Source organism: Ptychodera flava, chromosome 12 (assembly GCF_041260155.1).
Source record: "Ptychodera flava strain L36383 chromosome 12, AS_Pfla_20210202, whole genome shotgun sequence".
NCBI lineage: Eukaryota > Metazoa > Hemichordata > Enteropneusta > Ptychoderidae > Ptychodera > Ptychodera flava.
In genome coordinates, this window is record NC_091939.1 from 36,867,584 (window position 1) to 36,882,885 (window position 15,302).

The 15,302-nt window shown below is 36.3% G+C and overlaps 1 protein-coding gene across 1 annotated transcript; it reads right to left on the minus strand.

Moving 5' to 3' along the window:
- Window positions 1–7,063: 7,063 nt before the first annotated feature.
- LOC139145769 (dynein regulatory complex protein 10-like) lies at window positions 7,064–13,756 on the minus strand. The gene is given in 6 exon segments (XM_070717075.1): window positions 7,064–7,617; window positions 8,947–9,018; window positions 10,606–10,739; window positions 10,742–10,838; window positions 12,621–13,552; window positions 13,555–13,756. Coding segments are annotated over 6 exon segments (1,557 nt in total). The 5' UTR covers window positions 13,589–13,756; the 3' UTR covers window positions 7,064–7,329.
- Window positions 13,757–15,302: the final 1,546 nt, after the last annotated feature.

The following is a 15,302-nucleotide window of genomic DNA, read 5'->3' on the forward strand; positions in this document are numbered from 1 at the left end:
GCTCACTGATCAAAATATTAAACAAATTGTCCTTGACTATGATGAAAATGAATCGAGGGAAAATATGACCAAAAAATCTACCCCAGCTCACTATCAAAGATTTAAAAACAAGCTACAATGTGAAGATTATCTAAAATCTATCAATGATTTCAAGGGTGCTCAATTAAAGTTTAAGGCAAGATCATATACTCTTAGTATGAAATATGAAAAGAGGTGGGAAAACAAAGACGATTGCACATGTCCTTGCTGTGGAAAAGAAGATGAGAATATTGGAACATTTTCTTTTCAAATGTGATCAGTTCACAACAGAAAAACAAAAATACCGCAATTATACGGTGTCCCTCAAATTTGATCAGAATTGGTATATACCAGTATGGGTACCAAAGATCAACAATAAATATTGTTTCTATCTGTTCAGTGCAGGAAAATTCTACGTTGATGTTATGACAATGATTTCTGCACAATACAACCAGAAAAACAAGAAGAAATATTTAAACCAGAAAAAAAAGAATGACAAAAGTAAATAAGGTCTGAAACTTTAGGTACTGAAGGTCAACTTTAGCAACATGCATAGCAGAAACAGTTAGTCCCTCTTAGTTGGACCATAGACAGTCTTCCCCCCCCCCCTACTGTCTATGGTTTGAGCTGGTCTCTTAACATGTAACAGTTCATAAACAATGACAGGAAATGACTCAAGCCTGTTTCAACACTGGCATGCGCATGCCATCACTCCTGCACATCCACAGGATTTCCCTTTTTCTTACCTCATTTGCACATTTTTGACACTGACATGTTCATTTGAACAAATTCACATCTCAACCCCTGCATCTACCTGTACACCAAATACTGAGATGGTAGCTTTGGCGGTATGGGAGCCATTGTGTGTGACGGACATACATCCGCACATACATACCCACAAATATACAGGCATACAGACGCCACCGACTCATCATATAGGCTCTTTTTGGTATTTATATACAAAACCCAATATGAGCTAAAAATTAATGACTTATACTGAAAAATGCTGTTAAACAATAGTGGATTAAACTCACTCAAGGATTTCAAAGAAAGAAAGGAGTTTATATGTTTTTTTCCTGGGTAATTCTACAAAGAATTTAAAGAAAGATTTGTAAAAGAAATTGAGAACTTTTTCAGACATTTCTGAACAGATATAGTAGATAGTAGGAAGAAATTTTTAATTTAACTAACATTTCTTTTTCAGCTTTAGTCTCTAACAACACGGTTTGGTTGATGATAATGGCTTGTTATTTTTGTTAGATTTTTTCAGCTGGCTCTTCTGTAACTTTTCATTTCCGGTGCCCGGTGTAATTTGCTGCTCCTGTTGTTTTCAGTGAGCCCCTGCTTTTAAAGGATTGCAACAAATAAATAGACAAGCGACCTAACGGCCAATATAGTTTAATAGTGGATTAAACTTACTCAAGGATTTCAAAGAAAGAAAGGAGTTTATATGTTTTTTTCCTGGGTAATTCTACAAAGAATTTAAAGAAAGATTTGTGAAAGAAATTGAGAACTTTTTCAGACATTTCTGAACAGATATAGTAGATATCCGCTGTGTTTATGTAAAGAATAACTATTTTTGAGACATGTTGATGAAGAAGGTGGAAATATTTTATAGCTCAATTAAGTGGCCAGAAAAAAGTGGCTAAAATAGCTGCATAAATACACAATTGAAGATTTCATCATACTTTGAATATATCACATCGGATCATCTCTAAGAACATGTCAACCAAAGCTTATCTGATGAGTAGTTTTTTGAGAATAAAATTTTCTGACCAAAAATGTCAACAATTGCCCCCCCCCAATAAAAATTGCAGATTTCATCATAATTTCAAAAGATAAAATTAAGTTCATCTGTAGGAACCTGCATATCGAATTTCAAAGCTATCAGATCAGAAACACATTTTTTGACCAAAAATGGAAAAATTGCCCCAATTGCAAAAATACGAAATTGCAGATTTCCTAATTATTTCAATAAATATCATTCAGTTCATCTGCAGGAACCTGTGTACCAAATTTCAAAGCTATCAGATGAGTAGTTTTGGAAATACACATTTTCTGACCAAAAATGGCAAAAACTGCCCCCAAAATACAAAATTGCATATTTCATCAGAAATTCAATATATATTACTTAGTTTATCTATAGAAACCTGCATACCACATTTCAAAGCTATCAGACCAGTACTTTTGGAGAAATACATTTTTTGACCAAAAATAGCAAAAATTGGCCCAAAATTCAAAATTGCAGATTTCATCATAACTTTAATAAATATCATTTAGTTTATCTATAGAAGCCTGTATACCAAATTTCAAAGCTATCAGATTTGGAAATACACATTTTTTGACCAAAAATGGCAAAATTGTCCCCCAAAAATACAAAATTACAGATTTTATCAGAAATTCAATATATATTACTTAGCTCATCTATAGAAACCTGTATACCAAATTTCAAAGCTATCAGACCAGTACTTTTTGAGAAAGACATTTTTTGACAAAAAATGGCAAAAATTGCCTTAAAATGCAAATTTGCATATTTCTGCACAATTTGAAATCTGAAACAGATCATCCCTAGGGACATATGTACCAAATATCAAAGCTGTCTGACTGGTAGTTTTGAAGAAGATTTTTAAGGATTTTTTACCAAAAATGACAAAAATTGCATTAAAAATACAAATATGCAAATTTCACCACGATTTAAACAAATCTGACTGAAGTCACCCTAAGTAAACTGCATATCAAATTTCAGTGCAATCGGACAAGCGGTTTCAGAGAAGATTTTTTACCAAAAACACCAAAATATGCCCCAAAAATACAAATATGCAAATTTCACCACGATTTGAACAAACTTAAGTGAGGTCACCCCAAGTGAACTGCATATAAAATTTCAAAGCAATTGGACTTGTGGCTTAAGAGGAGAAGGCAATTGTTGACGGAGGACGGACGGCAACAACGATGGAAAATCAACTTATTTGATAAGCTCCACGTCACTGACAGCGGAGCTAATAAATAAATAGATAAATAATGGGTATATTATATATATATATATATATATATATATATATATATATATATATATATATATATATATATATATATATATATATATATATATATATATATATATATATATATATATATACACACAAACATATATATATATATATATATATATATATATATATATAATATATATATATATATATATATATATATATATATATATATATATATATATATATATACTCACACACACACACACACACACACACACACACACACTCTCTAATGACTTATAGAACTGGGTTGTTCAAAGTCCGTCTTGCCTCCAATCCTGAGTAGCAATAAAATAGCAATGTTTCAGTGTGACTTGCGTACCTTTATCAAGCAGGAATGCAAAAGAAACTAAAGTTACTACTGAATGAAATAAATATTGGTGAACACTCGTACACAAAGGGCGAGAACATTACCACGGAGGGTTGGGAACTGTATCTACATACACACAAAGGGTGACAACATTACAACAGAGGGGTGTGAATGACATGCGGTAGGCAGAGACTAATTGCACTAATTTTTTTGAGTTTATTTCACCAGGGGATCCATGTGAGACATATTATAAACAGGGGAATTCTAAATATTTTTTCCATGTCAAATTCCCCACCACCAGGTTCAAAAGTATGCCAAATACCCAAAGATGCATATGGGAAAATATAGGCAAATGTAGATAATTTAAGACTTCGCATTGTCAAAATCCCCTTTGCTGGCTGTTTTGTTGTGATCAAATTCCCCTGTCCTATGATATACAATTAACAATCAAATTCCCCCGTTGCCCTGCACTCCTCCCCTGGTCAAAAACACTTATAGGGGCATTCTGTATATTTCCTATTTTCGAACATTCAGGGGCAGCACGAATCCTGTTGACATGTTGTATCAATGTCAGCTTGACTACTGATAAAGTTATTGTGTCAGCATCAAGACGTGAGGCAGCTTCTGAAAGTGGACAATCATACAAAATGAAGAGGACACACATACAAAATGAAGTACGAGCCCCCATCACCAAGCAACGAAAACAAAAGAAAACGAAGCAGACGAATCATTTGGTACAATCCCCTGTTCAACAAGGCAGTGAAAACCAACATCGGCAGAACATTCCTGAACTTGATTAAGACCCACTTTCCAGAAGGCCACCGCCTACACAAGCTCTTCAACAAAAACAACGTAGAAGTAAGCTACAGTTGCTCCAGAAACATGGAAAGTATAATCAAAGCCCACAACAACTAAATACTACATAAAGACAGGGAGCAAGAGAAGTTGTGCAACTGCCGCAAAAAAGACGATTGTCCACTTTCGGGAAGTTGCCTCACCCTTCAGTAATATACAAAGCCACTGTCACCACAAGCAACGATCAGAAACACTACATTGGACTCACAGACTCAACCTTCAAACAAATATACATGTATCACAAGTACACATTCAAAACACCCAAGCACAGAAATAGCACAGAACTCTCAAAATTCATATGGAAACTCGAAGACAACAACATAAACTATGATATCAAATGGTCAATTATCGACAGAGCTCCCCCTATTCAAATAAAATAAAATGAAATAAAACCAAACGCTGCAACTTTTGCAAAACAGAAAAATACCGTCAAGGACACTATGTGCTCACATTCGGTTTGAATTGGTCCATCCAAGAAATATTTAAACCAGGAAAAACAAGAATGACAAAAGCAAATAAGGTCTCCAACTTAGGTACTAGAGGTCATCTTTAGGAACATGCATATCAACTTCTACAGCAATGGGACAAGCAGATCCTAAATACATAAGCAAATGTCAAAATAGACAGAGAAGGCTTGATAAAAAGAAGAGGTGGGAGTGGGCAAAAAATGTACAAGGGATCTGGTAAAAAAGTAATGCTACCTCATCAAACTTCTAGACCCTACCCCCTCCTGAATATCAAATGTTCCACCCCTTGGTATCAATAACACCAGATAACAGGAAATGTATTTACAACCTTGGGCATTTTTTAATTAATGCGATGAGTGTTATCATTCTAATGTAAACAGCACTAAGTTAGTCACAGATAGTGAAATGCCTTCCACTGTGTGGGCAGTGATTACAACATCTGGAATTATCCTGGATCCAAATTTCTCATCAGTTCTTGTGTGTCTTACATAGAAAAGTTGCAAAAATTGATCCACATGAAAAAATTCATCTCAGCTTTGTTTTCTGGATCAAATTTTCCTACAAATTGATACCAAATATGACAAAATTATGTTCACAGCCTTCAAAACTCTCTCACAACATAATCTGGGTTGGTGTAGGTCATTTAAGGTCACAAACTGAGAAAATTACCTAAAATATACTAATTTGGGGGTTTCCCAACACTTTGAGCAGAAAATTTATCTAATAACATCCCTCTGGACTTTTGTACCAAATTACAAAGCTATCAAACAAGTAATTTTGAGAACAAGTTTTCTTGATCAAAAATGACAATATTGCCTTAAAAATACATATATTTCAGGACAATTTCCACATATCTAACTATTGTCATCTCTGTATGTCCGTGTACCAACTATAAAAGCTGTCTGTCCAGGGGTTTTAAAAAGAAAATACTGTTTAAGATTTTTTGACCAAAAATGACAAAATTACTCCAAAATAGTAGTTTTCCCAATTTTGTCATAATTTCAACAAATTAGAAGAGCAACTCCCTTGCAAACATCCAACCCAAATTTGAGAGCGATTGGGCTGGCGGTTTAAGAGAAGAATAATTTTTACTGAAAATGAGAAAAATCACCAAGAAATTCAGCAAAAATACAAAATTAAGGATATCTTCACAATATTCATAAAACTGTATAAGGTTCACCTAAGGTACTTGCACACAAATTTTCAAAGCAATCAAATCAGCGGTCTTTTTTTAGGCCTAAGGTAAACATGGTTCTCTGCCATTTTTGCACAGATGCAGACAAGGCAAGATAATTGTTTCCCTTTTTACCTGAAATATCTCAGACAAGAAACACTGATGCTGGTATTACTTACTGAATTCAGTACTATATTTCCCAACAATAACATAGGCCATTACATTCACAGTTAGTGTTTACACAACGTATTCTGAGTATTTCAACATTCTCTCAGAATAAAACTGAAATGTACAGCAAATCACTGAAATCCAACAATTCAGTATTGTCCTTTAATATTGTCCTGGTGGAACCTAGCATCTGAGTTTTTTTCATTTTACTTTGGCCCCATGTTTTGGCCTCTTTACCACTGTCTCTACACATTTTAAACAATGGTCTAACAACACTGTACTGTGATCGGAGTGAAGTTACATAGTCATCATTTAGATCGTACTTTAACATCAACGCAACCACGTGTTTTGTCATTGCCGTAATTTTTTATACTTTCGATGCTAGTTTCATTCAATTGGATGCACCGTCCATCTACTGTCACGATCTTGTTGAACAAATCGCCGAACGTAATATCAGGACAAACACTGAATAGCGTCTTTGGAACTAACTGTTGGCCATCACGTCGAATGTTGGCGATCAAATTAATACTCATGATGTGATATGTACTAACCTTTACAAAACGAGGAAATTCTGGCCAAATAGACCCACTTTGCGTCGTGATTTGCCAAATTCAGACGTCACAACAACGTGTTGGCGGTCAACTAAGTCCAAACACGTCGGAAGTCTCATTCAAAATCCCGTGCCCGCGAAAACCCGACAAAGTGTAGGGCGCCACCAGCGGCAGTACTAAAAATATTTGTAATGCGGAAGTAAGAATTTGCCGCGATCAAAAAAAAAATTCCAGATATGCCAAAGTAGAAGCGGCGATTCCGATGAACAATTTATTTTTTCTTCCTGGCCTTATTTGAATGTTTTTGCAACACAAATAAACCGTAAATATTCACAGGCATACACAAGCACTTGATAATAATTCATTTGGGTTCTAGATTAAGCAATCAAGGTCCAATAGCGACAATTGGTCATAATTATTCTTTTTATGAGAAAATTTAGCTAATAAATGCAAAAAGAGACATGAAATGAAGTTAGTGCCATTCTTTAATGAAATCCTCAAACATGACATTCACAAAAAAAATAATCTGTGTGTTTAAGTATGAAAGTTTATCACTTGACCTTTATTAAATTCTTTCCAATCTAGGAAGAACAATTCAATTCAGTAGTATCTTTTGACCAATACATTTGCACCCCCCTCCAAGATTATACTATTTTTAATTAATTGAACTGCATTTGTTCAGAAACTCTGAGGAAGCTTGCCAACCTAAATGTGTATTTTTGAAAATGTATCATTACTTCTTCTTTTTCTTTCCACTTTTGCCTTTTCCTTTCTTTCCTTTCTTTTTCTTCCCTTTGAGTTGTTTGCGACATTTATAGGACCTCCAGAACGCTTGGATGATGGTAGCTGCTTGAACTTTCAGCGCTAACTCCTTTTCTTCACGTTCTTTTTTCTCCTGTGCAATGCGACGCTCCTCGACAATCTGTTTATATTCCTCTTCTAGTGTCTTAAATCTTTCCTCTAGTTCATTCAATTGTGCTTTTTCTTCTGTGTAAACAGTGTCAACCTCTTCATATTCATCCTGAAATGATCACAGGACACAGCATTTAGGCAAATCACACTATGTTACAATTGTGTTATATCAACTTTTGTAAGAACTCTTTCAGCCTTTGCATGATTATGCTCTCACCAGGACCCGGCCAGACTATTCTGCACTGTGTTGTGGCTTCTTAGTTTTCATAATCAATAATATTCATAATCAAACTGTGAATTAAGCAACGACCTCCACCTCAGACTAGAATACAATATGCAATGTATAGTACAAGCTGGGTACTAGTTGAGTGTTATATGGTGTGAATTGTACCCAATTGAGTGTACACCTGCTTGCGAAGGTTGTTGCTGTCATAAACATTTGTGCTAATGCCATTACACGTTGTTTAATCCATTGGTTCAGCACAAAAAGGGAGCACACTCAAATAATGATTGTGCTCACAATTGCTTGTAAAGCCAGAGGCAGCGAACAAAACATTGCTTAAACCAGCAAAATCTACTACTGGTTTCACTGTTATTGATGACCTAGAGTCTAGCTTTTATAAATTGTTCCCAATAATAGAGGATATACAGTGTTGACTGAACAGATTCTGAGCATTTGCACACATACACTCAGAAGAAAATAGGAAGAGAAACTGATGTAAAAATATGCACAACAAAAATGCCCTAAACAGTAAAACAACTGCAGCACAACAAAACTGCCCTAACATTTAACACCTGCAGTTTTGTCTTTCAATGTCCTAAAGGTGGGGGTCTAAGATTTTTGCTTTCTCATTTTACTTTGACCCAATGTTTTCCTGTTGCGTTGTGCCATGAAAATATACTAGCACTATTCAACTTGTGGATAGTTGCCCTACCCAGACTCCATATGAAAGTCCCATTCAAAGTTGCACAGGCACAAAAGCTCCACTACAATATTTGTAACGTGGAATTATGTATTTGTTTTAATTTTGCAAAAAAAAAGAAAAGAAATTGGCTAAATAAAACAGAAACAGGATTTGAAGGAGCAATTTGATTATTCTTCTAGGCCTTAACAATTATATTTATACATACATGAAATACACTTTGCTGACTTATCCTAATAGCGATAAAAGCTGCAATATGTATGTCCAGCAATGGCAGTATAGATCTACAAATTCCATGATTTTAGTATGTCTGTCCCATGGCAATGAATGGTGATAGTAAATTGATACAATACACCTCAATTTAGACAATATGTCTACTTCATGTTATGCCGATGCTTCAAAGCAAACCACTGTATTTGAATGTTTTTGCACAGTAGCAAAAAGAATCTACACCAAGTTTTAATTTATCCTTCATCATAAACACAGTTAGACACTGTTAAATAGAAACCACGTACCTGTCTTTCACCCATATCTTGATCATATTTAAGTATCCAGTTCTCAACTTCAGTTTCTATCTTGTACTTTCTCTGAAAAGAATACCAAGCAATGAACAGTGAATATGTATTGCTATGTTTTATTTTTTCAATAAGAATGCTATTTCAATGCAACGGCCTTGCAGGTAGTTAAAAAATAATTTATGTCAACACCCAGTAGTTTCCTGGCTGGTATTGTCCTCATAATTTTACATTATTGAATGAAACCCTAATAAAGGTCCCTACACATTGGTGGACTAAATTAGAAATCTTGTGCCAAGTACTTTCAGAGAAAAAAAAAATGTTACCGAAACTGAGAAAATTGGCTAAATTGGCAACGGCCTTGCAGGTAGTTACAAAATAATTTATGTCAACACACAGTAGTTTCCTGGCTGGTATTGTCCTCATAATTTTACGTTATTGAATGAAACCCTAATAAAGGTCCCTACACATTGGTGGACTAAATTAGAAATCTTGTGCCAAGTACTTTCAGAGAAAACAAAATGTTACCGAAACTGAGAAAATTGGCTAAAAATTTACACAAAATTCATCATCAATTCAAAATACAGCATCCTTTGAAAAATTCACCCCTAAGTATATACATTGTAAATTTATCTTACAAGTGCTTTTAAAGGAAAGTTCTTTTGACAAAAGTGGCAAATGGTAACAAAAAAATTTCATTGTCATTTTGACATTTGAAGAGACTAAAATGTGTGATACGGCCTTGATTTATTGGATATGGATCTTGCTATGCATGTTTTGAAGGGGCAGGTTAAAATATCATCTTTATCTGTAACACGGTGTAACAGTCTGGGTCAAACACAATGCAAACGCCATCACTTTGCAGGGATATAAGGTGATATGACAACTACAGCAAAATGCCGATCAAGGTACTTTTGTGGCTATTGAGATATCTGCTGTCACCATTGTTTAACTCTTTACACTCTGCAATTTATTCTAGCATAAGCAAGTGATGTAATCTTTGAATATCAAAAGTGGCACATTATCAATGCTGTCAAATCTGCACTGTTAAACAAATGCTCTGAGTTGGTTTCAAATTGTCGCCACCAAAGCAATATTATTTATCAAATTTTAACACCACCTACAAATAGAATGGTTCGTCCCAATCATATAGTAAGAGTGTCAGCTAGGAATCCTTTCACTTCTATCTGACGATTTCAGGATGCATGAAACTTAAGTAATAGATTTCATTACTTTGTAGTTGAAGTAATTTGTTTATTTATTTATAACGCTCTGCTTAGCATCGAGCACTGAAATTTCCCATTAGGACATCTGTGTACTTTCAAATATATATATATATATATATATATATATATATATATATATATATATATATATATATATATATATATACACACACATACATACACAGAGGATTCTTAGCTCATATATATATATATATATATATATATATATATATATATATATATATGCAGAAGCTACTTGTCATATATATGATTGGGACGTACAATTCTATTTGTAGGTGGAGTTAAAATTTGATAAATAATATTTATATATACTTTGCAAGTTACAATGTCATGCTTCCTCACAACATTGTACTTAATATTAAAACAAAATCTGTTATATTTTTTTCCTGTACCACAAAATACAATAGTTTACCTTTCTAAGAGATAGTTCACTCTCTCTGTGCTCTGCTATCATGTTGGCCAACTGTGTTTTCATAGCCTGCATGTCAGACTGAAGCCGTTGTTGTTTACCATCAGAATTTCTTAAATCAGCCTGCTGCTGTTTTCAGCTTCAGACTTGGTTCTTCTTATATGTTCCTCTGAGAACTTCTCAATTTGATGCAAATCAGCTTTCAGACGACGGATGACATCATTCCTTTTGGAAATCTATGAAACAAATCATGTGAACATAATTATTCTAAATAAGTACTATTTACAATATATGTATATGTATGGAAGTGACAGTGAAGTATATGTGGATGTGCAGAAGCTGATGAAAATAGCACCAAAGAAAATAATGCACCTTCCATTGGATTATCATTGAACCTCCAGCTGCAAACCTTGATTAGATTTTTGTGGCTCCAGTGAAAAAATTGTGAGTGATAAAATAATACTGTAATCAGTAAAATTTTAAAAACAGAAACTGATGAAAATGTATATTTTATCAAGATGTTAAAGGGGAAGCTCACCAAGGCCGTTTTTTACATATGTGCTATCCTTTTGGGACGCTTATTCCGGAAGCGCCATTTTTGACTTGCGTGATTTTTTATAAAAACAGAAAAAATTACCATAGTGGTGGAAGTTGCAGTTTCGGGCTTCATCAACTTAATGTATTTTGAACCAGAAATTTATTCACAAAAGGAGTTAGGGGATGAGCAATAATCAGAGTTCAGGCAGGTATAGGTCATTTTATTGAATTACGCTCACTTTGGTTTATTTTGCCGTTCAAAGTTCCGATACATGTTGTGTCGTCGTAACAGACCCACTTTCGATGGCAGTTGGCCCGCAGCTATCCGTGGCGGGGTTGACCTTTGACCCGCACAGTGATCCCCGCTAACCCGCCAACAGATACCAACGTAAAGTTGGCGTCATCCTCATCCTCATCCTCATCCTCAGGGGTCACGCGAAAATGAGGATGACGCTACAGCGTCAGCTTCACCGGCGTCAGATCCGATTATTCCCGAATGCGTCTGATTGAATAATAAGTGTAAAAACGACTTTAAAAATGTGCTCCAAGTTTCATATCACTGTAAATGTTAATCAAGACACAGTGGGGTATGTATTTCATAATATTTAGTAACCTCTCCTCTTAATATCCGTTTCTCACGATGTAGTTATAACGCAACATTCTTAGCCCTTATTTTCCTTAAAGTTCAAAGGTTGTATGTTTAATACGTCAAGACTTTCCAGGCCTCAAGTCATAGTTATACCAGTTAATTGTTTTATATGTCCTCTGAATAATTAGGGCTTTCATATTGCCTCTCATGGTGGTGATTTTTACACATTTTGGACCACGTATACTTTTTTGCACCAATTTTTGGAAAATCTTAACGCAAGAGTTGAGAGGATACCAACAAACACACCCGCGGATCCATGGACTGAAAATTACGAGCATTTCCAAAAAACTAGTCTGTATGAGATGTTCTAACGATAAAATATTACCTGCGAACCAGTTTTACGATTCAAAAGAAAGTTGAGAAAGAATGGAGTTGTTATTTTCTAAGTTTTGGGCGAATTTATCATTTAACCGTCATCGTGTAGCGCGACTTCGGCAATCTTCGGATACGACGCTGAAGCTGACGCTGAGTAGCGTCATATTCAGCGTCAGCTAGAAAGGTCACCTGAGGCTGAGGCTGAGGATGAGGATGACGCCAACTTTATGTTGGTCCAACAGATAGCTGCGTTTCCACAGCTGGCGCTTCATCATGTGTTATGGCAGGGACCATCTTCCTATTGGATGACATTGTCATCCACGTTTACACCAGACTGTGCGTGTTTGTATAGCTATTGTTTATGTATAATATGTATATTACTCCAGTTTCTATATACGTATTAAGTTGGTCTTCAAATGCAAACAGTGAAACAAAAAGAAATTAATTGTCAAATTTCCATATGTAAGCACCGGGAACAAATTTCAGGCAATGTTAAAAATGCGCGCACACACGTTACCTCTGCGTCTTTTTCTTCCAGTGCTCCGTTCAGTTCGGTTTCCAATTTTTTTATAATTTCGGAGTTTTTTCTCTCTCTCACGGTTATTTCTTGGAGGTAGTCACGCTTTTGCTTCTCTTCGAGTGGTGTCGTAAGTAATTTTTCAAATATTACATCTCTCAATTCTGTTAGATAACCAATCATGGCGTTGGCTTCCATGTCTCTGGATTGTTTCTCTGGTCTTACAGCATTCACTGCAGACGGGTTTGTGCTGAACAAACGAACAATATGCTTGCAGGAATAAGCCAGTTGTTGTTGCAAAAATTTCACATTTCTGGCTTTTTCAGCTTCAGCTTCCGGATCGACAGAAGTATTTGAAGGTACTTCACTTGCTGCACTACTTCTTCGACTTGGTACCGCGCTGCTTCTGTGACTTGCGGGACCAGGGCTACCTCGTCTACTGCCTGGGCCTTCGACTGGTGGCAATTCGTCATGTTGTGATATCGAATGGTGTGAGGTCGGTGTAGATCTTCTGCTCACCTGTGTTGCAGAACGTCGGGAAGACTTTGACGTTGGTCGTTCTGGTTCAGGTGGAGCAACAAGATCCGTGTACGCTTTCTGCAACTCACTGTGCTCTTGAATAGCTGTAACTAACTCTGACCCTAATACAACGCTGTAACGATCAAGATTTTGTTGAATAAACGGTAGCAACGTTACAACTTCAACTTTTTTAATGCTTTCCTCATAAGCGGCTAGGATTCTCTGGGACTCTATAGTTGACAATTTCTTCCGTCCCGGGTCTAGTACACGTAGTGCTTCTGGTCTCTTCGCCTTAGGTTCTCGCTTTATCTTTGGAACCGGGGCTGGAGCTGGAGCTGGAGCGGGGTTTAGTAAAGCTTCCATATTAGCTCTGTCCTTTGCACCACCGTCCATGCGAACCTTTTCTAATAACTCAGAGTTTCCTTGACTGCAAGATCTGTCGCCGTCATAACTCACTATTTTTTGTGTGACAAGTCAGCCTAGAAACGACAACAGGCAACAGACATATATGGTCAAAACCACGCCTGTGGTGATACTTTTCGAAGTCTTTGGAGCGTGAAGCTTTGAAGACAGCCCGAAAACGATGTTGTTAGACATAAATTATGATCCATTGTGAGATCGATGACAGCATCGTGAAGCGAGCAACGGAGCACTTTGTGCCTGTACGAATATCGTAACCATGTTTACGACAGTTGTTATGTTTGCCAAATAACGCCTAACTGTGTGCAATATATTCCAAAGCGCCGTCACAAATTTCTAAAGTAGTTCCATTTGTGTCTTGACGATGCATGGTTCATTTTGGTGAATGCTTCACAGTACCATAGTTTTATCATTACCATAATTATTATTACATATTTTTCATACTGATTTTGAGTTTTGGTCATTCTAAATCATTAAATGATGTCATTTTCCAGTCACATCTGCGGAATAATATACACCGCACAGAAGGCGAAGAGGTTCAGCCGATCCGTTCCAACAGGTTAATATGTCGGGTCGTTGCTAAGTATTTGAAACCTGACTGCGCATGTGCGTAAATCTTGCTAGTTCAGTCTGATTCCCCTTACCCTTCCGCTGGCCGCGCCGCCGAGCTGTGATAAACAAAGGACCAGTTTTTCAGCTCACATTTGGTATACCAATGTGAGAGGTATACCAATGTGAGAGGTAATCGTATAGGCTGAAGTTGGTGGCGTCTGTATATATGTGTGTTTGTATGTATGTATGGACAGTATGTCCGTCAACATCAAAAACTCACGAACCACTGCACTTTTTAGCTTGGTATTTGGTGTGTGGATGCATCCAAGGCTATATAAATGGGATTTCGTTTGATGAATTGCATTGCCAAAATAATGCAAATGAGCCTAAAAAATGTGAAAATGGTAAAAAATTAATAACTCAAGAACCACTGTTTTGATTGCTTTGAAAATTTGTCTGCAAGTACGTTAGTATGTATATCGTGAAGATATCTTGAATTTTATATTTTTGCTGCATTATTATTTTTGGTTATTTTTGTCATTAAAGTAAAAACCATTATTATACATCTACCATCGAGAACAATAGAATTTAGCGTGCGCTAAAAAAGCCGTACGGAACGCGCGCCCGTTCCGTAACACGTACGGGTTCAAGGCGCCCCATTCCCTGCGGCTGTATCTGCGCGTTCACTGTAGAACGGTTTCAAGGGACCCCTTGGACGAGTGCCAGAACAAGTCTCACGCGCGCTCTGTACGTACGTATGTGTGTAGTGCACACACTCCAAAACGTGCAGAAGCGCGTCCAAGGTAGCGTTCCACACTGGCGCGATAAAAATCGGAAGAAAAATTGTTGACATTGCACGAAAACGGTCACTACTCTGCAATTTTGATGCCCCGATCAGGAATGTAAGATGTATAATAATAAGGTTATTACGAAAATACCGCAAAGGATGCACTAGGACATTGGTGCTGCGCATCGCCCTCCGCCTCGCGTCAGGCGATACGCTGCGCCAATGTCCTCGTGCATCCTTTGCGGTATTTTCGTAATAACCTCATATTCTTTTCTGAAATCGCTGATCCAATTGCTCTCAAATTTGGGTTGGATATTTGCGAGGGTGTTACCCTTCTAATTTGTTGAAATTATGACAGAATTTGCAAAATTACTGTTTGGGGGCAATTTTTGTAATTTTGTTCA